The 26,758-nt window shown below is 46.5% G+C and overlaps 2 protein-coding genes across 2 annotated transcripts; both read right to left on the minus strand.

Moving 5' to 3' along the window:
• Positions 1-177: 177 nt before the first annotated feature.
• LOC123996339 (neural cell adhesion molecule 1-like) lies at positions 178-5,678 on the minus strand. The gene is made up of 8 exons (XM_046299708.1): positions 5,519-5,678; positions 5,251-5,389; positions 3,685-3,852; positions 3,317-3,436; positions 2,674-2,801; positions 2,428-2,593; positions 1,219-1,423; positions 178-566 (listed from the first exon to the last, which is right to left on the minus strand). Exons 1-8 carry the CDS (start codon positions 5,627-5,629, stop codon positions 527-529), a joined length of 1,077 nt encoding a protein of 358 aa, XP_046155664.1. The 5' UTR covers positions 5,630-5,678; the 3' UTR covers positions 178-526.
• On the minus strand, positions 5,641-25,957 carry LOC123997322 (neural cell adhesion molecule 1-B-like). Its single transcript, XM_046301462.1, has 9 exons — positions 25,721-25,957; positions 23,865-23,936; positions 23,474-23,668; positions 22,865-23,002; positions 22,298-22,438; positions 22,039-22,156; positions 17,101-17,255; positions 5,688-5,761; positions 5,641-5,646 (listed from the first exon to the last, which is right to left on the minus strand). Exons 1-9 carry the CDS (start codon positions 25,887-25,889, stop codon positions 5,641-5,643), a joined length of 1,068 nt encoding a protein of 355 aa, XP_046157418.1. The 5' UTR covers positions 25,890-25,957.
• Between the last annotated feature and the right edge of the window lie 801 nt (positions 25,958-26,758).

Raw genomic sequence — 26,758 nt, forward strand, 5'->3', positions numbered from 1 at the left:
CTCTGTATATTTCTCATGATTACAACACTTGAAGAGATGTAATTTTGACACGTCGTTATTTGTTAATGTGATTATGCTGTATATTCAATGTGGAATCATGTTAATATGTTAGGATAAACTGTCCTTATCAAATAATGATATGTCACTTACAGATTGTTTGCAGATTAAAGTGAATATAAACTTCAATAAATAATGAGTTATGATTTAATGAATGAACTACGAAGGTCTCCCTGACAAATTACAGCCGCCTTAATTTACTGAAATATAACAAGAAGGTACTGCAATATAAAGGAAATATAACACTTAACACACAGGGCTGGATGAAATTACAACCATCTGTTGATGTTAGACTTTACAATTCACAGATAACTTTCCGAATCCTTATCCTTTCTGAACTTGGACTGTCCTGGGAACTCTCCAAAAACATTTAACTAAGTCCCCCAACTCACAATACTTCCTCCTTTCTACTTTGGCATTTACAGGTTCCATTCTTCAGATACTAGGATCCCACTTCCTGTTCAGTAACTCAGACCTCTGTGGCAGGACCTCCAATGGGGGACCTTTTCCTGATAAGAAATGATAGGTCAGGTTAGAAATAAAATACAACTAGCCATGTAACTATTTAATGAGTCAGTAGCTCAGTAACTAAATATGCACATGCAAATACAGGAAAACAAGACTAATTAGCCTATTCATTCCCGTGTTCGTCAGCTCAAGTCATGAAAGACTCTAGCAGTGGCAAGTGGGTGGTGGCTACCTAACAATTAAAATGGGTATCAAAAAATGGCTAAGGGTGTCACTTTGCACATGGGGATATTAGTTATAATTTAATTAGTCCGTGATCAAACACAGCTGCTGACTTATAAGTGTGGAGGTGCCTCTTTTTGAATTTTTTTATGGATCACAGCCCGTTTAGGGGAGGGTGGGCTGTGTCCACCCCTCTGACATCGTCATCGGCCACCTACTCGAATTTAGTGAGGGGTGCTTTGTCGCCCGTGACCTCCACCTGCAACCCATTATTTGCTCCATTTTGTGTCTGCAGTTTTGGGATGCTATCCCTCGGTGTTCCTAGCCTATTCAACTTCAAGTCTCTGCATTGAAGGACATACATAAACTGAGGCTCAGGAGGTTTCATATAGAGAAACACACATAACCACACTACAACTGAAAATGTTACATTGAGGAACAGGCAGACAGTAGGCTAGAGAACAGTGTTACCCATTACAGGTGCCGTCACCCTCTTCCACAGTCTTAATCCCAGGGACCTTCTGCCCAAACAGCTTGACAGCCAGGAACATCAGCATGCCGCAGTGGTTGGTATAGCAACAGGTGGCATCCACAGCAATCAGTAGCACCAAAAAGATGAGCATGACAATACCTGCCACGGCCCCTTTCCCCATCCCACCCTTGTTCATCTTGGCTACTGAAGAAGAAGAAGGGAGGGAATGAAAGGGAGGGAGAGAGAGAGAGAGAGAGAGAGAGGAAGAGAATCATATTTAAACTTAGTAAAACAATTTATCCTGCTCTGGCTGCTCTGTTCTGTAACTGTTTTATTTCAGAGATATTTTCCTCTCTATTGGGCAATAGTTCGTTTTCCAGAATGTGACCGTGGTAAAGCTGTGAAACAGCTCATAAGGAATGACATCACCAAATAATGAACTAATTGCTGGCACCTGTGCCTGTTTTCCAGCTCTGCCCGGGACTCTGGAAAAACTATTATAAAGTGAGAGAGCAGAAAGGGTGCACACGCTCAGACCCCACGGGAGTGTCTCGTCAGCAAGACAAGCTAAATGTTTTTAAATGTTTTGAATGTTTAGTGTCAAGTCCGTGTCCTATTCTGTTGGCAGAGTCCTGGTAAATGTGTTTAGTTGTTAGGAGTAGCTTTTTAAATTACAGGGTGGGTTATGAAGGGAGGACAGAACAGCTATTGTAGCTTAAGAGGGCTGGGTCCTCTTTGTGCCTTCATCACTATCATGTGGGTCTTTTGACTGTTTGTATTGGTCCAAGCACCTGTCTGCAGTGAAGTCGCATGCTTTAAGAGTATTTGATGTCCAGTTTGTCGTGTAACTGCATGTTTCCACCTTTGTATGCAGTGTCACCTCCTAGTGTGTAATTAAGCTCATAGCCTATGTGTGCCTTACACCACAGTTTTCTTCTTCCTACTCAGGCTCAGTTGCGTAGACCGCAGAAATATAGTAGGGCATCTCTCTGAGATAATCCACACTGTTTTACGAATTGAAATGTTTAATAAAATATATAATTGTTTGCTATGTTGTTGTTGAGTTCTGGTGTTTCCTTCACTCAGACAAACCGGTTAATCAAAAGGTGGTGGCAGCACTACCCTACTCTGCTCAATCCAGTATTTGACCCTCCTCTCAGAAGGTTTCAAGCTTTATTTCACTACTACAGTATGTTATAGCAGCTTACCAGGTTGTGGGACATTGAAGTTCAGCTTGGCTGGGCTGGAGGAGCCGTAGGAGTTGACGGCTAGCACCTCCATGTGGTAGTCTGAGTTACACTGCAGGTCATGGAGGTTGATCACTGTCATGTTGGACGGCAGGTCCTTCACCCTCCAGTCCTCGTCCATCTTATTCTAAGAGAAAGACAGAGAGGGGGGGGGGGTGAGGTCTTGCACACTTTAATGTCTTGATCTTTTGTCGCATGCATACTCACCACTCTGTAACGGACAATGTAGTGGATAATGGGGGAGCCTCCATGGTCCAACTGTGTTAAAGGGATTGAGAACATATTGCCCTCAAACTTCCCCTCGCTGGCCACCAGGACCGGGCTGTCTGGTTCCCCTGGGGAGGCAGGCAGGTAGAGGCAGTGTGTTGGTACAGAGGTCAGGGGTGTTCATGCATCAGCCAGCTTATAACTACACAGTGTGTGAAACTGTTGTAGTAAAAATCTACTGTCATGCCAGGGAGGTTGGTTATCCGTGAAAAACGGACTTTTCAGTTTCACAACACGTCACTACTTTACCTCCTGCGGGGCCGAATGCCGATGGAATGGGATGATGTCATCAGGAGCGGGGAAATAATGGAGCATGAATGGCCGTCAGCGAGCAGGTGAGGATGTCATGTGGATGATCATGTGACAGTGGAATGAGTGAATGATGGCAGATGAACATTTTTTCCAGCCAGTATAGACAGACACTCAAAACAGTAGGCAATATGGATATAGCTTGTTAACACAAGTAATGCAGTTTGAACTATGATAGTTGGTGACATTTAATAATAACTATGCTGCATTTGCCTAGACATGATGCGATTGGGAGTGAGGAGAGAGAGAGGAGGAAGAGGAGGGTGACACTCACGTATGCCCTGTGTGCGGACTGTGAGCTCGTCTGAGAAGCCGCCCTGACCCAGGTGGTTCCGAGGGGCAAACCGGACAGAGTAGGAGGTGTAGGGTATCAGATCTGTGATAACCAGGGGGTCTGCACACACACAACAGAGTGCATGAACACACACATATCACTTTTATGTATTTATATATATATACAGTATAAACTACTCATAACTAGTCATATCACTAAAATGGTCATCAGAGGCCTCCCCTGGTTTTAGGGAAATCATTGTTCAGATACGACTTCTAGTCCTCAGTGTATTCATTGGCTTCATCCTAACTGTCTCAAACATCATCTACAGTATGAAATAGATTTGTCACTGAGAGCCAGGTATTTACCTGTGGACTGGATGACTCTCTCCTGCCAATTGTTCTCACGTCCTGTCTTCCACTGGAGGGTGAAGTGGGTGATGGGAGAGCCCCCGTCCACCAGGGAAGCCCCCAGGGTGAAGTGGACCGATGTGGGCCCTGGGGTGCCACTTACCTGGGATGCTTTACCTGGCCAGGCTGGGGGAGGAGAGATGAGAGAAACATGAAGAATGAGAGGGAGGAAGGAGAGGGAAATAGGGAGAAAGGACGGAGATGAAGAGCAGTTCAAAGACAGAGAGGTGAAGAGGGAATGAGCATGTCAGAGATGAAAGAATAAGAACATTGTCGTTGGAAACAAAAAAACGGTGAACACTGCAAATGTAAATCGAGTACCTACACTTCAGCTAAAATCTCCCAATGTTTTCAGTTGTTTTAGAATTTTATAGTGGTTTGTGGCTGCTTGTCCGTTTATAGAAAGGTAAAAACCGATTGAATCAACATTGTTTCCATGTTATTTAAACCCCAAAATGTATGCGATGACATTGAATCATCGTAGGAAAACTGATTCGATTTGAAAAAATTAATCAACGTAAGTGAACTTCAGATTTTTTTCACCCGACTTTTAACCTAAATCCAATAACTTTATGACATTTTTGATTATTTCACGTTGAATTCACGTTGAGCTGACATCTGTGTCCAGTGGAATGTTGTGTTAGCGCTAATGGCGTTCCATGATCTCGCCATCACGGTTGACAACTCCATTGTGTCCTCCTCCCAGAGCGCCAAGAACCTTGGCGTGATCCTCGACAACACCCTGTCGTTCTCAACCAACATCAAAGCGGTGGCCCGTTCCTGTAGGTTCATGCTCTACAACATCCGCAGAGTACGACCCTGCCTCACACAGGAAGCGGCGCAGGTTCTAATCCAGGCACTTGTCATCTCCCGTCTGGATTACTGCAACTCGCTGTTGGCTGGGCTCCCTGCCTGTGCCATTAAACCCCTTCAACTCATCCAGAACGCCGCAGCCCGTCTGGTGTTCAACCTTCCCAAGTTCTCTCACGTCACCCCGCTCCTCCGTTCTCTCCACTGGCTTCCAGTTGAAGCTCGCATCCGCTACAAGACCATGGTGCTTGCCTACGGAGCTGTGAGGGGAACGGCACCTCAGTACCTCCAGGCTCTGATCAGGCCCTACACCCAAACAAGGGCACTGCGTTCATCCACCTCTGGCCTGCTCGCCTCCCTACCACTGAGGAAGTACAGCTCCCGCTCAGCCCAGTCAAAACTGTTCGCTGCGCTGGCCCCCCAATGGTGGAACAAACTCCCTCACGACGCCAGGACAGCGGAGTCAATCACCACCTTCCGGAGACACCTGAAACACCACCTCTTTAAGGAATACCTAGGATAGGATAAGTAATCCCTCTCACCCCCCTTTAAGATTTAGATGCACTATTGTAAAGTGACTGTTCCACTGGATGTCATAAGGTGAATGCACCAATTTGTAAGTCGCTCTGGATAAGAGCGTCTGCTAAATGACTTAAATGTAATGTAAATGTAAGTACTATCATAACAGAATAGGAAGGTCAAGGGTGGCCTTACTCTGCAGGCTGAAGTCTGTGGAGGTGTTGCCAGCAGGACTGATAGCCATGCAGCTGTACAGCCCTCCATCTGAGGGATTCACATTGTCAACGACCAGGACATAGCCATTCTCCATTCTCACTCGACCTCCACCAGTGTCCTGTATCCACACAAACACAACCAGACAGGAACTCAGAGGAGAGAAATATAGCAATACAATTCTCTGCCTGATTCTCCCCCAATATTTGTAGTAATTAATGCCACTGTGTGAATGTATCGTCTGTCTTACCACTGTTAGCAGGTGGTCATTGTTGGTCTTCCTGACCCACTGCAGCGCGGGCATAGGGTGTCCTGAGACGTTACAGGACACTGAGAGAGTCTGGCCTGGCTCCAGCTCCATCTTCTCCTGGCTCAGTACTGCTACAGGATGCTCTGTAAACACGTACAGAACCTGAGACGTTACAGGACACTGAGAGAGTCTGGCCTGGCTCCAGCTCCATCTTCTCCTGGCTCAGTACTGCTACAGGATGCTCTGTAAACACGTACAGAACCTGAGACAGGACAAACTGAGTGCTTTGTGTAACAATAAACTAATTATAATAGATAAAAACATGTGTAAATTATTAACAATATATGTGCCTCTTCTGTTAAATAGGAAAAATGATTGTGAGTTGTGTGTTCAGATGGCTTCGAAGACCAGCAAGATATTGGTATTATGTATGGTTAAGCCAGCAAGATATTGGTATTATGTATGGTTAAGCCAGCAAGATATTGGTATTATGTATGGTTAAGCCAGCAAGATATTGGTATTATGTATGGTTAAGCCAGCAAGATATTGGTATTATGTATGGTTAAGCCAGCAAGATATTGGTATTATGTATGGTTAAGCCAGAAAGATATTGGTATTATGTATGGTTAAGCCAGCAAGATATTGGTATTATGTATGGATAAGCCAGCAAGATATTGGTATTATGTATGGTTAAGCCAGCAAGATATTGGTATTATGTATGGTTAAGCCAGCAAGATATTGGTATTATGTATGGATAAGCCAGCAAGATATTGGTATTATGTATGGTTAAGCCAGCAAGATATTAGTATTGGGGGGGGGGGGGGTTGTCTTCACCCCCTCCAGGTGTCGCTTATTTTCCCCAGTGTATTTATCCCTGTGTTTCCTGTCTCTCTGTGCCAGTTCGTCTTGTATGTTTAGTCAAGTCAACAGCGTGTTTTTCCCGTACTCCTTTTGCTATTCCACTTTTTCTAGTCCTCCCGGTTTTGACCCTTGCCTGTTTCTGGACTCTGTACCCGCCTGCCTGACCATTCTGCCTTTCTTGACCACGAGCCTGTCTGCTACTCTGTACCTCCTGGACTCTGATCTGGTTTTGACCTTTTTGCCTGTCCACGACCATTCTCTTGCCTGTCCACGACCATTCTCTTGCCTGTCCACGACCATTCTCTTGCCTGTCCACGACCATTCTCTTGCCTGTCCACGACCATTCTCTTGCCTGTCCACTACCATTCTCTTGCCTGTCCACGACCATTCTCTTGCCTGTCCACGACCATTCTCTTGCCTGTCCATTCTCTCTTGCCTGTCCACGACCATTCTCTTGCCTGTCCACGACCATTCTCTTGCCTGTCCACGACCATTCTCTTGCCTGTCCACGACCATTCTCTTGCCTGTCCACGACCATTCTCTTGCCTGTCCACGACCATTCTCTTGCCTGTCCACCATTCTCTTGCCTGTCCACCATTCTCTTGCCTGTCCACGACCATCTCTTGCCTGTCCACGACCATTCTCTTGCCTGTCCACGACCATTCTCTTGCCTGTCCACGACCATTCTCTTGCCTGTCCACGACCATTCTCTTGCCTGTCCACGACCATTCTCTTGCCTGTCCACGACCATTCTCTTGCCTGTCCACGACCATTCTCTTGCCTGTCCACGAACATTCTCTTGCCTGTCCACAACCATTCTCTTGCCTGTCCACGAACATTCTCTTGCCTGTCCACGACCATTCTCTTGCCTGTCCACGACCATTCTCTTGCCTGTCCACGACCATTCTATTGCCTTCCCCTTTGGATTATTAAACATTGTAAGACTCCAACCATCTTCCTCCTGTGTCTGCATCTGGGCCTCGCCTTGTGCCTTGATACCTTTTGAGGATCTGGGGACCCATGCCAAATCTTTTCAGTCTCCTGGGGGAGAAAAGGTTTTGTCGTGCCCTCTTCACGACTGTCTTAGAATGTTCTACCTAAACCCTCCCTGAACGCTTGAAAAAATGACCCTCCCCTTTAACCAAAATAATAATTACAACATAAAGTGGATAGCCGATAAAATGGCTAACATTTGCCCTGACTTCTTGGACAAGCCAGAGCCTTAGATATGAAGTTTTAGAAACTATTATTTGTCCTGTAAGCCATACATGGCAGCACATGAATTTTGATCGCGCACAGGGCTGCGGCCCGGGCCAGAAGGACAAGAGTAAAGGTGGAAAGATTTCCTTTATAGTAAAAGCATTACATAAATCTATAATCATATTTGCAGGTACGAGAAAAAATATCCTTCTATAAACCTTTCATGCAATTCTAAGTCATTTTACATATTAGTAGAATATTTTTTAATAACACACAAACTACCAAATTTACAGGCTAAGAATGGACAGAGAGTTGTTCCTATGTGTTCATCTTATCATATTTCTCTAATGCCAAATCAGTGTGTCTTGTTTTAAATGAAACTGCCCCTGTTTGTAAATAATTAAATCTTCTACATCATGAGGAATCTTGAAGTTAGGCCTACTTTTCCGCCCCAGACAGAATAGGCCTACTTTTCCGCCCCAGACAGAATAGGCCTACCGACACAGAAACATGTATGCTTTAACTGCCGGTTACTCTTCTTCAATGGCTTAACCCACTGAGAGAAGGTCACAAGTGTTTCCCTAAAAGCTGTCCGGGTTTAACCATCTTCTATGGCACAAAACGTGAATAGATTAATCAATTGATAGTGGTAGAAGTATGTAAACAAAAATATAATCGCAACATGCAACAATTTTACTGAGTTACAGTTCATAGAAGGAAATCAGTCAATTGAAATTAATAAATTAGGCCCTAACCTATGGATTTCATATGACTTTGTAGGGGAGCAGCCATGGGTTGGCCTGGGAGGGAATAGGCCTACCCACTTGGGAGCCAGGTCCACCCACTGGGGAGCTAGGCCCACTAAATCCGAATTTGTTTTTCCCTACAAAATGGCATTATTAAAGACTGAAATACTCCTCAGCACCAACCCTTCCCCTCCTTAGACTATCACGCAGGTGAAGAAGCCGGATGTGGAGGTCCTGTGCTGGCGTGGTTACACATGGTGTGCGGTTATGAGGCCGGTTGGATGTACTGCCAAAGTCTCTAAAATGACATTCGAGGCAGCTTATGGTAGAGAAATTAACGTTCAATTCTCTAGCAACAGCTCTGTTGGACATTCATACAGTCAGCATGCCAATTATACACTCCCTCAAAACATCTGTGGCATTGTGTTATGTGACAAAACCGCACATTTTAGAGTTGTCTTTATTGTCCCCAGCACAAGTTGCACCTGTTTAATGATCATGCTGTTTAATCAGCTTCTTGATATGCCACACCTGTCAGGTGGATGGAATATTTTGGCAAAGGAGAAATGCTCATTAACGGGGATGCAAACAAATTTGTGCACAACATTTAAGAGAAATAAGCTTTCTGTGTGAATGGAACATTTCTGGGATCTTCTATTTCAGCTCATGAAATACACTTTACATGTTGCGTTAAGATGACTTCCCAAGCAAAGTCAGGTTTTTGTCCTTGGCTATAGAAGGTTGTAGCTGAGCCTCTGAATGTCGAAGAAACTAAACAATGATATCCCCATATGCATCTGGGTCACGTCTTTCCCAGTTATTTCAAAGCTTGTTTCTAGCATAAAGCATCGTGGACCATTGCGTTGTTATAACGCTTTCCTAATACTGAGTTGCACCACCTTTTGCACCACGCCCTCAATTTGTCAGGGCATGGACTACAAGGTGTCGAACTCCAATGCTTCCCACAGTTGTGTCAAGTTGGCTGGATGTCATTTGGTTGGTGGACCATTCTCTATACACATGGGAAACTATTGAGCTTGAAAAACCCAACAGCATTGTAGTTCTAGACAGACTCATACCGGTGCACCTGGCATCTACTACAATACCCTGTTCAAAGGCACATAAATCTTTTGTCTTTCCCATTAAAGTTCTGAATGGCACACATAATACATGTCTCAATTGTCTCAAGGCTTAAAAATCCTTCTTTAACCTGTATTCTCCCCTTCATCTACACTGATTGAATAACAGGTGACATCAATAAGGGATCATAGTGTTCATCTGGATTAACCTGGTCAGTCTATGTCATAAAAAGAGGAGGTGTTTTGTATATTTTGTGTAGATCCCTTTACATAATAGGATCTGTTTTATTTTCTTCAAAATCTTAAGCTAACAAGGGGTAGGCCTGTGATTTTTGCCATTTTCTTTAATAAAAGGTAGGCTAAGGGCATACTCTCTCATACCCCCTCAATTTGAATCTTGGTTTTAACTTAACAGCCCTTCACTGACATGGAGGTAGGCTGTTTAATGAGTACATGGTGGGTGGAGGAATTGACTGGATATAGCAGCCTATTCTGTCTGTCAAACAGGTAGACCTATCTCTTATTTCTTAAATAGGAAGAAATATGATCCAACACAAAGCCCTCTTGTTGTTAGTAAAGTCTAATTAAAATGAAGACTGTGCCTACTCCCAGCACCATAAGCTGTCCATTTCCGATTGTACCACAGCTCCTGCTTCAAGTTTTAGCACCTGTCATGTTTTGTCATTGATTATCATGTCTTGTCCCTGTGCTTCCCCTTCTATTCGTTTCCCTCTGCTGGTCTTATTAGGTTCTTTCCCTCTTTCTATCCCTCTCTCTCCCCCTCCCTCTCTCACTCTCCCGCTCTCTCTTCTCTCTATCGTTCCGTTCCTGCTCCCAGCTGTTCCTATTCCCCTAATCAATCATTTAGTCTTCCCACACCTGTTCCAGATCCTTTTCCCTGATTAGAGTCCCTATTTCTCTCCTTGTTTTCCGTTCCTGCCCTGTCGGATCCTTGTCTAGAATTCACCGTGCTGTGTTTGTGTATCGCCCTGTCGTGTCGTGTTTCCCTCAGATGCTGCGTGGTGAGCAGGTGTCTGAGTCTGTTTGGTTCAAGTGCCTTCCCGAGGCAACCTGCTGTTCAAGATCGAGTCTCCAGTCGGTTCTCGTCATTTCAAGTGAAAGTTGTGTTTTTGATTGTATTTTACTTTACTGGATTAAAGACTCTGTTTTCGCCAAGTCGCTTTTGGGTCCTCATTCACCTGCATGACAGAAGGATCCAACCAAGGAATGGACCCAGCGACTACAGACGCTCGTAACACTGCCGTCGAGATCCAAGGAGCCATGCTCGGCAGACACGAGCAGGAATTGTCTGCTGCTCGCCATGCCATGGAGAACCTGGCCGCTCAGGTTTCCGACCTCTCTGGACAGTTCCAGAGTCTTCGTCTCGTGCCACCTGTTACTTCCTGGCCTGCCGAGCCTCCAGAACCTAGGGTTAATAACCCACCTTGCTACTCCGGGCAGCCCACTGAGTGCCGCTCCTTTCTCACCCAGTGTGAGATTGTGTTCTCTCTCCAACCCAACACATACTCTAGAGAGAGAGCTCGGGTTGCTTACGTCATTTCACTCTTTACTGGCCGGGCTCGAGAGTGGGGCACAGCTATCTGGGAGGCAAGGGCGGATTGCTCTAACAAATACCAGAACTTTAAAGAGGAGATGATTCGGGTTTTTGACCGTTCAGTTTTTGGTAGGGAGGCTTCTAGGGCCCTGGCTTCCCTATGCCAAGGTGATCGATCCATAACGGATTACTCTATTGAGTTTGCACTTTGCTGCCTCTAGTGAGTGGAACGAGCCGGCGCTGCTCGCTCGTTTTCTGGAGGGACTCCACGCAGTGGTTAAGGATGAGATTCTCTCCAGGTTCCTTCAGATGTGGACTCTTTGATTGCTCTCGCCATCCGCATAGAACGACGGGTAGATCTTCGTCACCGGGCTCGTGGAAGAGAGCTCGCATCAACGGTGTTTCCCTGCTCCGCATCGCAACCATCTCCCTCCTCTGGCTCAGAGACTGAGCCCATGCAGCTGGGAGGGATTCGCATCTCGACTAAGGAGAGGGAACGGAGGATCACCAACCGCCTGTGCCTCTATTGCGGAGTTGCTGGACATTTTGTTAATTCATGTCCAGTAAATGAGCCAGAGCTCATCTGTAAGCGGAGGGCTACAGGTGAGCGCAACTACTCAAGTCTCTCCATCAAAATCCTGTACTACTTTGTCGGTCCATCTACGCTGGACCGGTTCGGGTGCTACATGCAGTGCCTTGATAGACTCTGGGGCTGAGGGTTGTTTCATGGACGAAGCATGGGTTCGGAAACATAACCCACCTTGCTACTCCGGGCAGCCCACTGAGTGCCGCTCCTTTCTCACCCAGTGTGAGATTGTGTTCTCTCTCCAACCCAACACATACTCTAGAGAGAGAGCTCGGGTTGCTTAAGTCATTTCACTCTTTACTGGCCGGGCTCGAGAGTGGGGCACAGCTATCTGGGAGGCAAGGGCGGATTGCTCTAACAAATACCAGAACTTTAAAGAGGAGATGATTCGGGTTTTTGACCGTTCAGTTTTTGGTAGGGAGGCTTCTAGGGCCCTGGCTTCCCTATGCCAAGGTGATCGATCCATAACGGATTACTCTATTGAGTTTCGCACTCTTGCTGCCTCTAGTGAGTGGAACGAGCCGGCGCTGCTCGCTCGTTTTCTGGAGGGACTCCACGCAGTGGTTAAGGATGAGATTCTCTCCCGGGAGGTTCCTTCAGATGTGGACTCTTTGATTGCTCTCGCCATCCGCATAGAACGACGGGTAGATCTTCGTCACCGGGCTCGTGGAAGAGAGCTCGCATCAACGGTGTTTCCCTGCTCCGCATCGCAACCATCTCCCTCCTCTGGCTCAGAGACTGAGCCCATGCAGCTGGGAGGGATTCGCATCTCGACTAAGGAGAGGGAACGGAGGATCACCAACCGCCTGTGCCTCTATTGCGGAGTTGCTGGACATTTTGTTAATTCATGTCCAGTAAATGAGCCAGAGCTCATCTGTAAGCGGAGGGCTACAGGTGAGCGCAACTACTCAAGTCTCTCCATCAAAATCCTGTACTATCTACGCTGGACCGGTTCGGGTGCTACATGCAGTGCCTTGATAGACTCTGGGGCTGAGGGTTGTTTCATGGACGAAGCATGGGTTCGGAAACATGACATTCCTTTCAGAGAGTTAGAGAAGCCTACGCCCATGTTCGCCTTAGATGGTAGTCATCTTCCCAGTATCAGATTTGAGACACTACCTTTAACCCTCACAGTATCTGGTAACCACAGTGAGACTATTTCTTTTTGATTTTTCGTTCACCTTTTACACCTGTTGTTTTGGGTCATCCCTGGCTAGTATGTCATAATCCTTCTATTAATTGGTCTAGTAATTCTATCCTATCCTGGAACGTTTCTTGTCATGTGAAGTGTTTAATGTCTGCCATCCCTCCCGTTTCTTCTGTCCCTACTTCTCAGGAGGAACCTGGCGATTTGACAGGAGTGCCGGAGGAATATCATGATCTGCGCACGGTCTTCAGTCGGTCCCGAGCCAACTCCCTTCCTCCTCACCGGTCGTATGATTGTAGTATTGATCTCCTTCCGGGGACCACTCCTCCTCGGGGTAGACTATACTCTCTGTCGGCTCCCGAACGTAAGGCTCTCGAGGATTATTTATCTGTGTCTCTTGACGCCGGTACCATAGTGCCTTCTTCCTCTCCGGCCGGGGCGGGGTTCTTTTTGTTAAGAAGAAGGACGGTACTCTGCGCCCCTGCGTGGATTATCGAGGGCTGAATGACATAACGGTTAAGAATCGTTATCCGCTTCCCCTTATGTCATCAGCCTTCGAGATTCTGCAGGGAGCCAGGTGCTTTACTAAGTTGGACCTTCGTAACGCTTACCATCTCGTGCATCAGAGAGGGGGACGAGTGGAAAACGGCATTTAACACTCCGTTAGGGCATTTTGAGTACCGGGTTCTGCCGTTTGGTCTCGCCAATGCGCCAGCTGTTTTTCAGGCATTAGTTAATGATGTTCTGAGAGACATGCTGAACATCTTTGTTTTTGTCTATCTTGACGATATCCTGATTTTTTCACCGTCACTCGAGATTCATGTTCAGCACGTTCGACGTGTTCTACAGCGCCTTTTAGAGAATTGTCTCTACGTAAAGGCTGAGAAGTGCTCTTTTCATGTCTCCTCCGTTACTTTTCTCGGTTCCGTTATTTCCGCTGAAGGCATTCAGATGGATTCCGCTAAGGTCAAGCTGTCAGTGATTGGCCCGTGGTCACGTGTCGAGTTGCAGCGCTTTTTAGGTTTTTTCTATCGGCGTTTCATTTCAAAGCTCTTACCTCTGTCAAGACGTGTTTTAAGTGGTCCGGTTCCGCCCAGGGAGCTTTTGATCTTCTAAAAGAACGTTTTATCCGCTGACGTCACTAGACAATTCATTGTCGAGGTTGACGCTTCAGAGGTAGGCGTGGGAGCCATTCTATCCCAGCGCTTCCAGTCTGACGATAAGGTTCATCCTTGCGCTTATTTTTCTCATCGCCTGTCGCCATCTGAGCGCAACTTGATGTGGGTAACCGGAACTGCTCGCCATCCGCTTAGCCCTAGGCGAATGGCGACAGTGGTTGGAGGGGCGACCGTTCCTTTTGTCGTTTGGACAGACCATAAGAACCTTGAGTACATCCGTTCTGCCAAAGACTTAATGCCCGTCAAGCTTGGGCGTTGTTTTTCGATGTTTCATTTGTGATTTCTTACCGTCCGGGTGGAACACCAAGCCTGATGCCTTATCCCGTCTGTTTAGTTCTTCTGTGGCTTCTACTGATCACGACTTCCTTATGGGCGTGTTGTCGGGTTGACAGTCTGGGGAATTGAAAGACAGGTTAAGTAAGCACTCACGCACACTGCGTCGCCGCGCGCTTGTCCTAGTAACCTCCTTTTCGTTCCTGTTTCCACTCGTCTGGCTGTTCTTCAGTGGGCTCACTCTGCCAAGTTAGCTGGTCATCCCGGTGTTCGAGGCACTCTTGCGTCTAAGCGGGTGGCCGACTCAGGAGCGTGACACGCGCCGTTTCGTGGCTGCTTGTTCGGACTGCGCGCAGACTAAGTCGGGTAACTCTCCTCCTGCCGGTCGTCTCAGACCGCTCCCCATTCCTTCTCGACCATGGTCTCACATCGCCCTAGACTTCATTACCGGTCTGCCTTTGTCTGCGGGGAAGACTGTGATTCTTACGGTTGTCGATAGGTTCTCTAAGGCGGCACATTTCATTCCCCTCGCTAAACTTCCTTCCGCTAAGGAGACGGCACAAATCATTATCGAGAATGTGTTCAGAATTCATGGCCTTCCGTTAGACGCCGTTTCAGACAGAGGCCCGCAATTCACGTCACAGTTTTGGAGGGAGTTCTGTCGTTTGATTGGTGCGTCCGTCAGTCTCTCTTCCGGGTTTCATCCCCAGTCTAACGGTCAAGCAGAGAGGGCCAATCAGACGATTGGTCGCATACTACGCAGCCTTTCTTTCAGAAACCCTGTCTTGGGCAGAACAGCTCCCTGGGCAGAATACGCTCACAACTCGCTTCCTTCGTCTGCTACCGGGTTATCTCCGTTTCAGAGTAGTCTGGGTTACCAGCCTCCTCTGTTCTCATCCCAGCTTGCCGAGTCAGCGTTCCCTCCGCTCAGCGTTTGTCCAACGTTGTGAGCGCACCTGGAGGAGGGTGAGGTCTGCACTTTGCCGTTACAGGGCACAGACTGTGAGAGCCGCCAATAAACGCAGGATTAAGAGTCCAAGGTATTGTTGCGGCCAGAGAGTGTGGCTTTCCACTACCTCTTACGACAGCTTCTCGTAAGTTGACTCCGCGGTTCATTGGTCCGTTCCGTGTCTCCCAGGTCGTCAATCCTTGAATCTTCGTCGCGTCCATCCTGTCTTCCATGTCTCCTGTGTCAAGCCCTTTCTTCGCACCCCCGTTCGTCTTCCCTCCCCCCTCCCGTCCTTGTCGAGAGCGCACCTATTTACAAGGTACATAAGATCATGGACATGTTTCTCGGGGACGGGGTCACCAATACTTAGTGGATTGGGAGGGTTACGGTCCTGAGGAGAGGAGTTGGGTTCCGTCTCGGGACGTGCTGGACCGTTCACTCATTGATGATTTCCTCCGTTGTCGCCAGGATTCCTCCTCGAGTGCGCCAGGAGGCGCTAGTGGGGGGTACTGTCATGTTTTGTCATTGATTATCATGTCTTGTCCCTGTGCTTCCCCTTCTATTCGTTTCCCTCTGCTGGTCTTATTAGGTTCTTTCCCTCTTTCTATCCCTCTCTCTCCCCCTCCCTCTCTCACTCTCCCGCTCTCTCTTCTCTCTATCGTTCCGTTCCTGCTCCCAGCTGTTCCTATTCCCCTAATCAATCATTTAGTCTTCCCACACCTGTTCCCGATCCTTTTCCCTGATTAGAGTCCCTATTTCTCTCCTTGTTTTCCGTTCCTGCCCTGTCGGATCCTTGTCTAGAATTCACCGTGCTGTGTTTGTGTATCGCCCTGTCGTGTCGTGTTTCCCTCAGATGCTGCGTGGTGAGCAGGTGTCTGAGTCTGTTTGGTTCAAGTGCCTTCCCGAGGCAACCTGCTGTTCAAGATCGAGTCTCCAGTCGGTTCTCGTCATTTCAAGTGAAAGTTGTGTTTTTGATTGTATTTTACTTTACTGGATTAAAGACTCTGTTTTCGCCGCCAAGTCGCTTTTGGGTCCTCATTCACCTGCATGACAGCACCACAACGTAAGTTACTCAAATATGGCTTATTTTGACCTAGTCTATAGGCTGGACTGCACGCAAGGCCTACTCAACAACTTTGACTCTCCCCCCTGAACTGCCACCTTAGGCCTACACAGCACAGCCATTGGTTAGGTGGGACACGAAAAAGGTTTTGATCAGCAAGAGCAGAGCAGGCCAGAGCTCAGGATTGGAATATCCATTACAGTGTGTAATGCAGACTAGTTTTATTTACACCATCCCAGCAGCTATCTTAGAAATATAACTTTGCTCTGTGCTTCTGCAAGCCTGCATTTCATAGCCTATAGCCTATAGGCTATGGATCATTTGATTGAGACCACACTAAGTAGCCTATAGGCACACCTGATATTGTGTGACCAGTGGAGAATCAGAGATGAGGGGTGGCATCAGGCACACATCGATATATAGCCTTCTAAGCAACTCATTTTAAAACGCAAAGAAATATTGGAATTTCATCCATTACAAATTACATGGCCCCCAGAACTAGATTTGAATATCTTTTTACTGAACCTTCAACTTGGCTGAAATTGAAAAAGGATGAACCTTCTCCATTTTCCTCAAAGGTACCCATTCTGTTCATGAATCTTTCTGAAAACACCTGAAGATTACATTTTTTAAATTCTCTGATGGGAGACACAAACTGCTACTTTTCCCTGGTTGAAAATGTTACACGGGTAATGGGTTTGAATGGGATCAAATGGTTTGTTTTCTGAAACAGCTTCTGTTGGCTCAGGCTCACTAGGCTGTCTGACGGAAAATGGTTGCTTACACAGAATCAAATTCTCCATGATATCTCTGTATATCAGGAACATAAACATCTGGAAGGAAGTATTCAAATACTGTTATTTTGGAGAAAGCTTGGTCTTACAAAGCTAAAGCTGTTTGTTTCCAGGAGGAGTGTGTTTCCTGATGTTCTCTAACAAACCACACCTGAGACATCCAGCATGATCATGGCACTGCTCTCTGCGATCTTATTCTTGGCCGTGCAGATGTACTCGCCGTAGTCGCTCCTGACAACGGACGAGATAATGAGCTCGCTCTTGTCCGAGTTGTACTTGTAGCGGGACTCATCTGAAGAGTCTGGGCTGAGGAGGGAAGCGCCAACAGACAGACAGACAGAAGTGAGGCCTGGTGCTACAGAACATTAGCACGCTGCTGATAAGGAAGCAGACAGGAAGAGAGACACACAGTCAACCACACCGACAGGATGGCACGCCATATTAGCGGTGCACTGAGACATAAATTACCACATAAATATAGACACACTGGAGGCCTTCACCCAAACATACACTATCCAATACACACTCGTTTTTTTCTCTCGCTATCTCTTGCTCTCTCTCGCTCTACATTCCCCAGTTTCTGTGTTTTGGGTTGGTATGTGTTTGTATGTGTGTATTTCAGGAAATTGCTTCCTGGATTCTAAGCAGCTGATCGGTCGGCCCCATCGATGATTGGAGCTCTGAACCCTCCCTCTCTGAACCCTCCCTCTCGACAGGGGAAACAGGGGGGGGGCACCTTGGGAGTGCTTTCGTTGTCTTCGTTGTTCGCTGCTTCGTTGTCTTGCTCAATTTCTCCCACTGCATCACATCACCAGGCAGGTTCCAATCCTGAACCCATGCAGCTCGGCAGGACTCGTCTATCTCCAGAGTAGAGGCAGCGGTGTATCAGTACTAGGAGCTGTCTGTATTGGGGTCAGGTTGGCCACCTGGTCTCCACTTGTACCCGGGGTCCAGCAAAAGGGAGGGCTCAGCAGTAGTGGGGGATATACTGTTGAGCCAAATTGCCTGCCCATCATCTCCCAGACCCCTGCTTGAGGCCAACCTTGTGTGGCAGAGTCAGGCTTTTCCTCTGCCTGCTCTCATTGATTCAGGCACCGACGAGAGTTTTCTGGACCAAGGGGTTGTTAAACAGTTGGGTTTGGATACTGTTTTGCTCGATTCACCTCTGGAAGCCACAGCTCTCAAGGGAAAACTACTCTTCCATGTTTTGGAGAAAACTGTCCCTGTTATCCTGCGTCTTTCTGGTAATCACCAGGAAAAGGTCAGTTTCCATATTATCGACCGTGCTCACTCACCTCTGGTTCTGGGCCATCCATGGTTAAAGCTACACAACCCACAGATTGATTGGTCTACCGGAAGGGTTACTACTTGGAGTACATTTTGCCATTCTAATTGTCTACATTCTGCCCTTTCTCATGACTTGTCTGCACCCCAGTCCATTCCAGAACCCCCAGACCTGTCTTCTGTACCTCCAGAATATCACGGTCTAGCTCCTGTACTCAGCAAGCAATCCCCCCCCTCCCTGCCACCTCATCGGCCTTACGATTGTACTATCGAGCTTCAGCCTGGAGCTCCTCTTCCTAGTAGCATGTTGTATAACCTCTCTCGCCTCGTGCAAGAAGCCATGGAGGAATACATCCAGGACTCCCTGGCTGTCGGACATGACGGGCCTTCTTCCTCTCCGGTGGGAGCTGGATTTTTCTTCGTCAAGAAGAAGGATGGATCACTGAGGCCATGCATAGACTTCCGTGGGTTGAATAGCATCACCGTCAGGAATAAGTATCCCTTGCCACTCATCAGTTCTGCTTTTGTCCCCTCCATGGTGCCACAGTATTTACTAAACTGGACCTCCGGAATGCCTACCACCTTGTCTGCATCAGAGAGGGAGACGAGTGGAAATCGGCTTTCAACACACCACTTGGACATTTTGAGTATCTTGTTATGCCTTTTAGTCTCACTAACACCCCGGCTGTTTTTCAGGGCCTGGTGAATGATGTCCTGAGGGATGTCATTGGGTGTTTTTGTCTATGTGGATGACATTCTTATTTTTTCGAAGGACATGGAGGCTCACAAGCAACACGTCCACCAAGTTCTCCAAAGGCTATTGGAGAATAAGCTATTTGTCAAGGCTGAGAAATGTGAGTTTTATGTTTCCTCAGTGTCCTTCTTAGGTTACATTATTGCTCAAGGTGAGCTACGAATGAACCCTGCCAAGGTTAGGGCAGTCACGGAGTGGCCTGTGCCCATGAATCTGAAGCAGTTACAGCATTTTCTGGGGTTTGCCCATTTTTATAGACAATTAATCCGTGACTACAGTCGTTTGGCAGCTCCTCTCACCGCTCTCACCTCAACCTCCACTACATCCCACTGGTTCCCTGAGGCAGAGGCAGCTTTCCAGAAACTCAAGTACCGCTTCACTTCTGCTCCAATCCTGACCCAGCCAGACCCAGAACTCCAGTTTGTCCAACACTGGGGTAGGTGCACTTCTGTCACAACGTTCTCCCGTGGATCAGAAACTCCATCCTTGTGCCTTCTTTTCCCGCAAGCTCTCACCTGCAGAGAGAAATTTTGACGTTGGCAACCGGGAACTCTTGGCTGTTAAGCTGGCTCTTGAGGAGTGGCGTCACTGGTTAGCGGGTTCAGTTCTTCCCTTCATTGTGTGGACGGATCATAAAAATCCAGACCGCCAAACGTCCCAACTCTCGGCAGGCCAGATGGGCATTCTTTTTTGGAAGTTTCAACTTCAAACTCACTTATCGCCCTGGATCTAAGAATATTAAGCCCGATGCTCTCTCTCATCAGTTCACCGCAGACAACAAAAGTTCCGAGCCTGAGACCATCATGCCATCCTCCTGCATCGTTGCTGCAGTCCCTGGGAGATTGAGTCCCATGTTCGTCAGGCTCAGCTAAACCAGTCTGATCCTAGAAACAGCCCTTGTACGGATCTGTTTGTGCCATTCTACTCACCTCACCTGTCACCCTGGCATGAACCGAACAATCTCCTTCCTGCGTCAGCGATTTTGGTGGCCCACCATGGAGAGAGACACTCGGGAATTCATATCAGCCTGTTCAGTCTGTGCCCGGAATAAAACCTTCACCAAACCTACATCTGGTCTTCTTCGTCCTCTTCACATACCTAGTCGACCCTGGTCACACATAGCGTTGGACTTCATCACTGGGCTTCCCCCATCTAATGGTAACTCAGTCATCCTCACTATTATTGACCGATTTTTTAAAGCAGCTCACTTCATTCCCCTCTCCAATCTTCTGTCCTCCAGGGAGACTGCGGATCTGCTGGTATCCCATATTTTACGACTGCATGGCATCCCTAGCGACATTGTTTCTGACAGAGGTCCCCAGTTCACTTCCCAGGTTTGGAGAGCCTTCTGCACAGCTCTGGGCATTAAGGTCAGCCTTTCATCTGGTTATCACCCCCAGACCAACGGTCAGACTGAGCAGGCCAACCAGGAGTTGGAAACTGCTATACGCTGTGTTACGTCAACTAACACTTCCTCCTGGAGTGCCCAGCTACCCTGGGTGGAATATGCCCACAACACCCTCATCAGGTATGTCTCCGTTTGAGTGTGCTCTGGGTTACCAACCTCCCTTGTTCCCTGATCAGGAGGTTGAAGTAGCGATGCCCTCAGTCCAGGACCACATGCGCCGCTGTCATCGCACTTGGAGGAGGGCCCGGGCTGCCCTTCTTCGTGACTCCACCAGGAACCAATCTAAGGCTAACCGTCATCGTGCTGCGGCTCCAGTCTACACTCCAGGCCAAAGGGTATGGCTTTCTTTGAAGGACTTGCCTCTTAAAGTGGTGTCGAAGAAACTAGCTCCCCGATTCATTGGTCCCTACGAGATTGATCATGTCATAAACCCCTCTGCTGTCCATCTTAAACTCCCTGACTCTCTCAAGATTCACCCTACCTTCCATGTGTCACTAATCAACCAGTCTGCTCCAGTCCTTTGTTCCCTCCTGCAGCTGCTCCTCCACCCCCTCGTCTGATCGACAACCATCCTGCCGATACGGTCCGGCGGATGTTGGATGTGCGCCGTCAGGGCCATGGGTGGCAGTATTTGGTGGACTGGGAGGGATACGGGCCAGAGGAGCGTAGCTGGGTGCCCCGTCGTCAAATTTTGGATCCCCCCCCCTCTTAAAGGATTTTTACACCTCAAGCCGGGTCGTGCGCCAGGTGGCGTCCGGGGGTACTGTCACATCTGCTCCCACTACACCCTCTGGTGTCCATCCGGTGGTGTCATAACCTTCAGTTCCCCCCCTGTTTCTCTCTCTCTCTTGTGTGATTGTATGGTTGGAGACAGGTGTGCTGGAGTCAGAGCAAATCCCCACCAGCTGCATATCGTCCCATAATCAAGACATCTACTTAAACTAATTTCTGCCATATCCACGCTTCCAGGTCGTAATCTCTGATCATACTGCTCTGTCTCCGGCTCCTGTCTCCTGTTCTACATTTCACCACCAACCACCTGCTCTGGATATTACTCACCACCATCACCTTGGATTCCCCTCAGGACTTGTTCCCCTGTTCCTTGCTGCCAACTACAACCTCACTCTACACTCCTGGTTATTGCCACTCATCTGAGCATTCCCGGTTCTGCACTCCCCATTGGCTGTGTTCAATAAACATGTTGTACATTCATCCCGGTTTCCTCTGCTGAGTCCGCTCTTGGGTTCCCCCCTTCGCTTATCGTAACATAAGCAGTGGGTAGGCAGGTAAGGTAGGAGAGGGGATTCTTTAACTTTAACTTTCTTAGCTTTGGTTCCATCCAGACCCTTTTCCCCACATTACCGTGTTAAGGAAATAAATTCCCTGTAAACGGTAATATTCTCTGCCTCTGTCATCCTTACCCGCATCTACAATTACATGCCTCTTTCACTCCACTGGGAGTGGAGTGTAGCAGGGTGTTGCGTTCCCACCTCCAAGAGGCATACGTTACACTCTCTGTGTTACTGCATAAGGTTTCGAGCAGGAAACTCTGGCTTTACACACATGCACATCAGTGCAAGGAAGCACACACACACACACGCCCACACACACACACACACACACACACACTCACACTCACTCACATTGTCCAGATGATGTTCGGTTGGGGGACTCCCTCGACCAGGCAGCTGAGGGTGACATTGGTCTCTGGTCCGGCCATGACTTTCTTCACCTCCTCATGGATCTTCACTGTGGGAGGAACTACAGCAGGAGGGTCAGAGGCGACATTATTTATTATAGTCAACAACAACACACACCTAATCCTCTGGTCTATACAGAGTTTGTACGAAATAAAGATCCTAAAATATCCCTTATTCCCTCCTTTACTTTGAGTAACCCCACCATTGACGAAGATGGAGATGACGTGCTTTTTGAAAATAGGCCGGTCCTTGATTTTAGCCTCGCAGGTATATGATCCGCGATCCTTCCTGCTGATGTTGTTGATCTGTAGGGAGTTGTCTTTCAATCTTGTGATCCGACCTGCTGGGAGCAAAAGACAGCAACAGGGAAAAGAAAGATCAGTGTCAGGAACACGTTCTGTCTGCTTAATCATCAATATATCCAAGCTTCAAAAAGCAATCACGCTCTCTAAGGTTGTCAATGGTGACGTGCACATGAAACAGGGTCAGGGATTGTATGATGGTTATTTTCAGTGTGTTTTGTCCCTCTGGAAAAAGAAGACAGGTTGAATCAGATGTTTCCCGGGGGAAGAGTCTGGAAAACATCACTCGATTTGATGGCAAATTGGATTAGCCTATGAGCTACGTGACCCCTTCTGCCCCTCAACCGCGTGTTCACCACCGCCACCTCTCCATCGGTCACAGGCAGGCAGCAGTTAGTGCGAGGAGCTAGGAAGCTAAGAGACCCCCATACCACATGAACAATCAGAAGCGAGGGTACCCCTCCTACCGTCAGAGTGCAGTTTCTGATGGTCCCTCTCCCAGTTGACTTCCACCGCCGGCTTGCCAGTGACCACGCAGGTGATGACCACATCTTGACCCTCCAGGAACTCATGGTTGGTCGGTGTTTGCCCAAAGGATGGCGGCTCTGGGTGAGTTGAGAGAGGGATGGAGAATGTGAAAGGGTCATTGTGTGTGTGTGTTTGGTTTTCCTATCTTCAAGGAAAATTTCACCGGTCCCCACAAGGAAAAATGGGTTATGGGTTATGGGTTGGGGGTTTGAGGTTTGAGGTTTGGGGTTAAGGTTAGGATTAAGGAACATTTCACCGTTCCCCACAAGGAAAAAGGCTATGTTAGGCTTAGGGGTTAGGTTTTGGGTTAGGAATTGAGTTGGGGGTTTGGGGTTAAGGTTAGGGTTAAGGGTTAGGGTTAGGGGTCAGGGAAAACAAGGATACCTTAACAAACGTGTGTGTGTGTGACCGGGATATGAGCTATGTGGTGTCTTTGATCTTGTAAGACAACACTAATTAGCTCAATACTCAAACAATACGAGAAATACCCTTCAACACTGACTCTTATCATATTATCCAGGTGAAAAGTTTTACTTGAAACATCTTACCGTAGACAAAGATGGCATAAGATACATAATCTCTGTGGCCTGTGTCAAATTCACAGAGGCATGTGTACCGTCCTGCATCCTCTATCTTGACATTCCTGATGAACAGTTTTGACGATGTTTCATCCACTTTCTCAACATGGTCATCTTCAGCATCCTCTCCATCTTTCTGCCAGGTGATGTCTCCTTCCCCACCAGCTAAGAGGGTTTATGTGTAATTGTGTGTATCATATATTAATATTTTGTTAAGGATATATAAATTCATAAACTGCATATGCCAGTGTACTTCAATATGCAGAAGACACTCTACCCTTTACATTTTCTGCATTATATTGTATTTGTTCAACCATGGTAAGATGTTGCTCTTATGGAAATGCCAGAACATTGTACCAACCTTTGCAGAGGAGCATGGCATTCTCACCCAGCAACACATCTGGTTTGCTGGTGATGATTTCCATTTTGGCCTCTGACACAGTGAGGAAGAAGAGCAATATGAGAACAATCTTTCAGGTCTTTGATTTGACCTGGGACACCTGCAGAAGGGGAGAGGTCTCAATTGCTCCTGTCAACGCTGAAGCCCTGCAGACTGCCATCAGCCATCAGACAGAGCATATGTGTACCGTATTGTCCTACTGTTTTACTGGCCTATAAATAGGCTCCTATGAACTCATTGCAGCACGCTGACAGGCGACCAGGAAAAGACCAGCAGGGAACTTGGCAGTGGTGGGCTTCCTGAGCAGCACACTATTCCTTCCTGTACTGAGGCAGAGACAGGCTGCATGGCTGTGGCTGAGAATGGCTCTATGGCTGTGGATGAGACAGGCTCTATGTCTGTGGATGAGACAGGCTCTATGTCTGTGCCCCAATTCTCTTATATGGCCACATCTCCTTCCCCTCATAACTTACTTTCTTTCTGTCCTTTGTCTGTTGGCCACTGAAAAGTGAAATGGTTGGATAGATTTCCAACCATTTGCTTTCCTTTCCCCTATCATCAATTTGGGTGGAAAACAAGGTCGGGGGGCTCTTGGAGCCAAAACTAAATTACAGCAGAGGGAAGATATAGCCTTAACAATCACGGCTGGGTTAATTAGGATGACTTTAGATGTCGTGGAATTATAATAAAAGTAGTTAGTTGGCATCTCTTTTTCGGCATTTTAAAGAGCACTGCCAAATTATGGGCTGGGATGGATTCAGAAAGCATTTATCTGCTATTACAATTCAGCCTCAGGAACAGATGAGCTTGGACATTGCTCTGGGTACACCTCACACTGATGAAACTCTGTAGAGATATATTTTTATTCTCTTTCTTTATTCTATTTTTTTAACATATGAGATGACCAAACTCAGTATTCTCTCCTATGTCCTAGCATTCGGAATGCTGTATAGTTGTAGTACCACATTCATATACATGAGGAATGTGTTGAAAGAGCTATATATTGTACATGTAGGGAAAATTGGCAAGGAAAATGTTCACTTTAGTTAGCTCTGAATCCCTTAGATAAGATTAAAAAAACATGTCAATGACAAGTAAGACAAACAAGTTCAGTGCATCTCATGACAGAATACAAACTGTGGACCATGTTCCCTATGAGGAGAACCATACAGATGTAGGATCTTAATTTGAGCCAGTTTGCTACAGCAGGAAAATAATCCTGCAGCAACAAGAAATTTGCATTATTATGTGGATTATAATGAATTTACATTTTTGTACGGGTTGATAAATGTATCTTAAGGGAAATCAAGTCTGAAATTTCAAAGTGGAAATTACAAACTTCAGAAGCCTTTTTAAACACACACCAAGTTTTAAATGTCCTACATCACAGGAAAGTTCTCCTGCATCAGGTTGATCAAATTAAGATCCTACATTTGTAGCAGTGATAGATCATCAGATATAAGCTATACCAGCTCTGATATATTAATTTTTAATACATATATATTAATATATTGGATATGGATCAATTAAATTGCTACCAAGGGTTTTAATGAAGAAAGTCATTACGCTGAAGCATAAATACCACATATTCAAAGAAATGAACTCCAACAGTGAAATTCTTTGTCTACATTATTTAAACTGTAGGCAAATCCATATAGACAACTAATGAACAAATAAACAAATAAATAATCGAATAAATACAATTAAAAACAAAAAATAGTCCCACTCCCAACAAATATAAAAGTAGGCCTAATTAATATGATTATTTATATAAATATTCAAGTCTTGAAGAAGTGTTTAGGATTTTGTATTCTTACCTGAAAAACCAAGGACCAATATTATGGAACACATTCTCAAGATGAGCATCGATTCAGCCATTTCTACCTCAACGTTGTCACTATCCTCAATGAATGGATCGATGTAGTCCTTGACACCTGCTGCATGCAATTGCGCGCGAAAAACAACAGTGGTGGAAACCTGTTTCATGCTTTTATAGGCAAGAGGTGAGAACCAGGGAGACAGACAGGGACCCCACAATCTCTTAAATCTCTGCACGCCCCCCTCCCCTGCTGCCTATCCACACCCCTTAACATTTTTGATTCAGATCATCCACCGGGGAAAACGAATGCTCGAAAGTAGCCTTCCCTATCCTATCAGGCGCCACCGCAGCCCGCTGCCTCCCCTCCAAAACACCGTATAAAAGGAACTCCGCACTCCCCCAGGGACCGGATGGAAGAAGATATTTTTATCACTCGACTCCATGAGTTTTAGTTAAGGAGCAAGTTCATCTGAATTCCAAATGGGATGAAATTAAGCTATGCAAATAAAACATGTATTCTTGATTTAGTAAATATTTTTCGTTTCTTGACTACATTTTTCTGTTCCCATAATTGCTGTTTGTAGAAAATGTCACACTTTTTGTCCGATTTCTCTGGAAAGCTCATGCAAAATGTTGATAATTTATGTTCTCAGCATAAATAACACTAGGTAAAAAAGAGAAAACAATACAATCAAAGTAGCCGAAATTACAGTGTGCAATGAATGGAAAAATAATGTCTCAGAATTTTAAAAAAATCCAGATGCAGCGATTGTACATAGATAGTTGCGCTTATTTTATGGAGAGCACTTATTTAATTATCCAACTCCAAAATAAACGGCTACTTGTGCGCTGCACAAGGTATAGATTCGTTTCACACTACAGTAATTATGACATAGCTGAGAGGTGCAGTATGAGACGTGATAAATTGACCATAGGCCTTATTTTTGTATATTTTTTTAGGGAGCGCAACAATAAGATTTCTCCGGGGACATGAAAAATAAAAGGAGAGCCGCACACTCTATGAGCTCAGATGTAA

The sequence above is a fragment of the Oncorhynchus gorbuscha genome, linkage group LG15, assembly GCF_021184085.1.
Source record: "Oncorhynchus gorbuscha isolate QuinsamMale2020 ecotype Even-year linkage group LG15, OgorEven_v1.0, whole genome shotgun sequence".
NCBI lineage: Eukaryota > Metazoa > Chordata > Actinopteri > Salmoniformes > Salmonidae > Oncorhynchus > Oncorhynchus gorbuscha.

Bases quoted from the DNA above. Each gene is read 5' to 3' on its own strand.
- LOC123997322 (XM_046301462.1), bottom strand. From the start codon at position 25,889: ATGAAACAGGTTTCCACCACTGTTGTTTTTCGCGCGCAATTGCATGCA. The intron at 22,157-22,297 runs GTGGGGTTACTC...CTCCTGCTGTAG, and splicing joins CATCTCCATCTTCGTCAATG to TTCCTCCCACAGTGAAGATC. The intron at 17,256-22,038 runs GTGAGTGAGTGT...TTCCCTCCTCAG, and splicing joins CCGAACATCATCTGGACAAT to CCCAGACTCTTCAGATGAGT.
- LOC123996339 (XM_046299708.1), bottom strand. From the start codon at position 5,629: ATGGAGCTGGAGCCAGGCCAGACTCTCTCAGTGTCCTGTAACGTCTCA. The intron at 5,390-5,518 runs GTAAGACAGACG...GTGTGGATACAG, and splicing joins ATGACCACCTGCTAACAGTG to GACACTGGTGGAGGTCGAGT. The intron at 1,424-2,427 runs GTAAGCTGCTAT...CTTCTTCTTCAG, and splicing joins CTTCAATGTCCCACAACCTG to TAGCCAAGATGAACAAGGGT.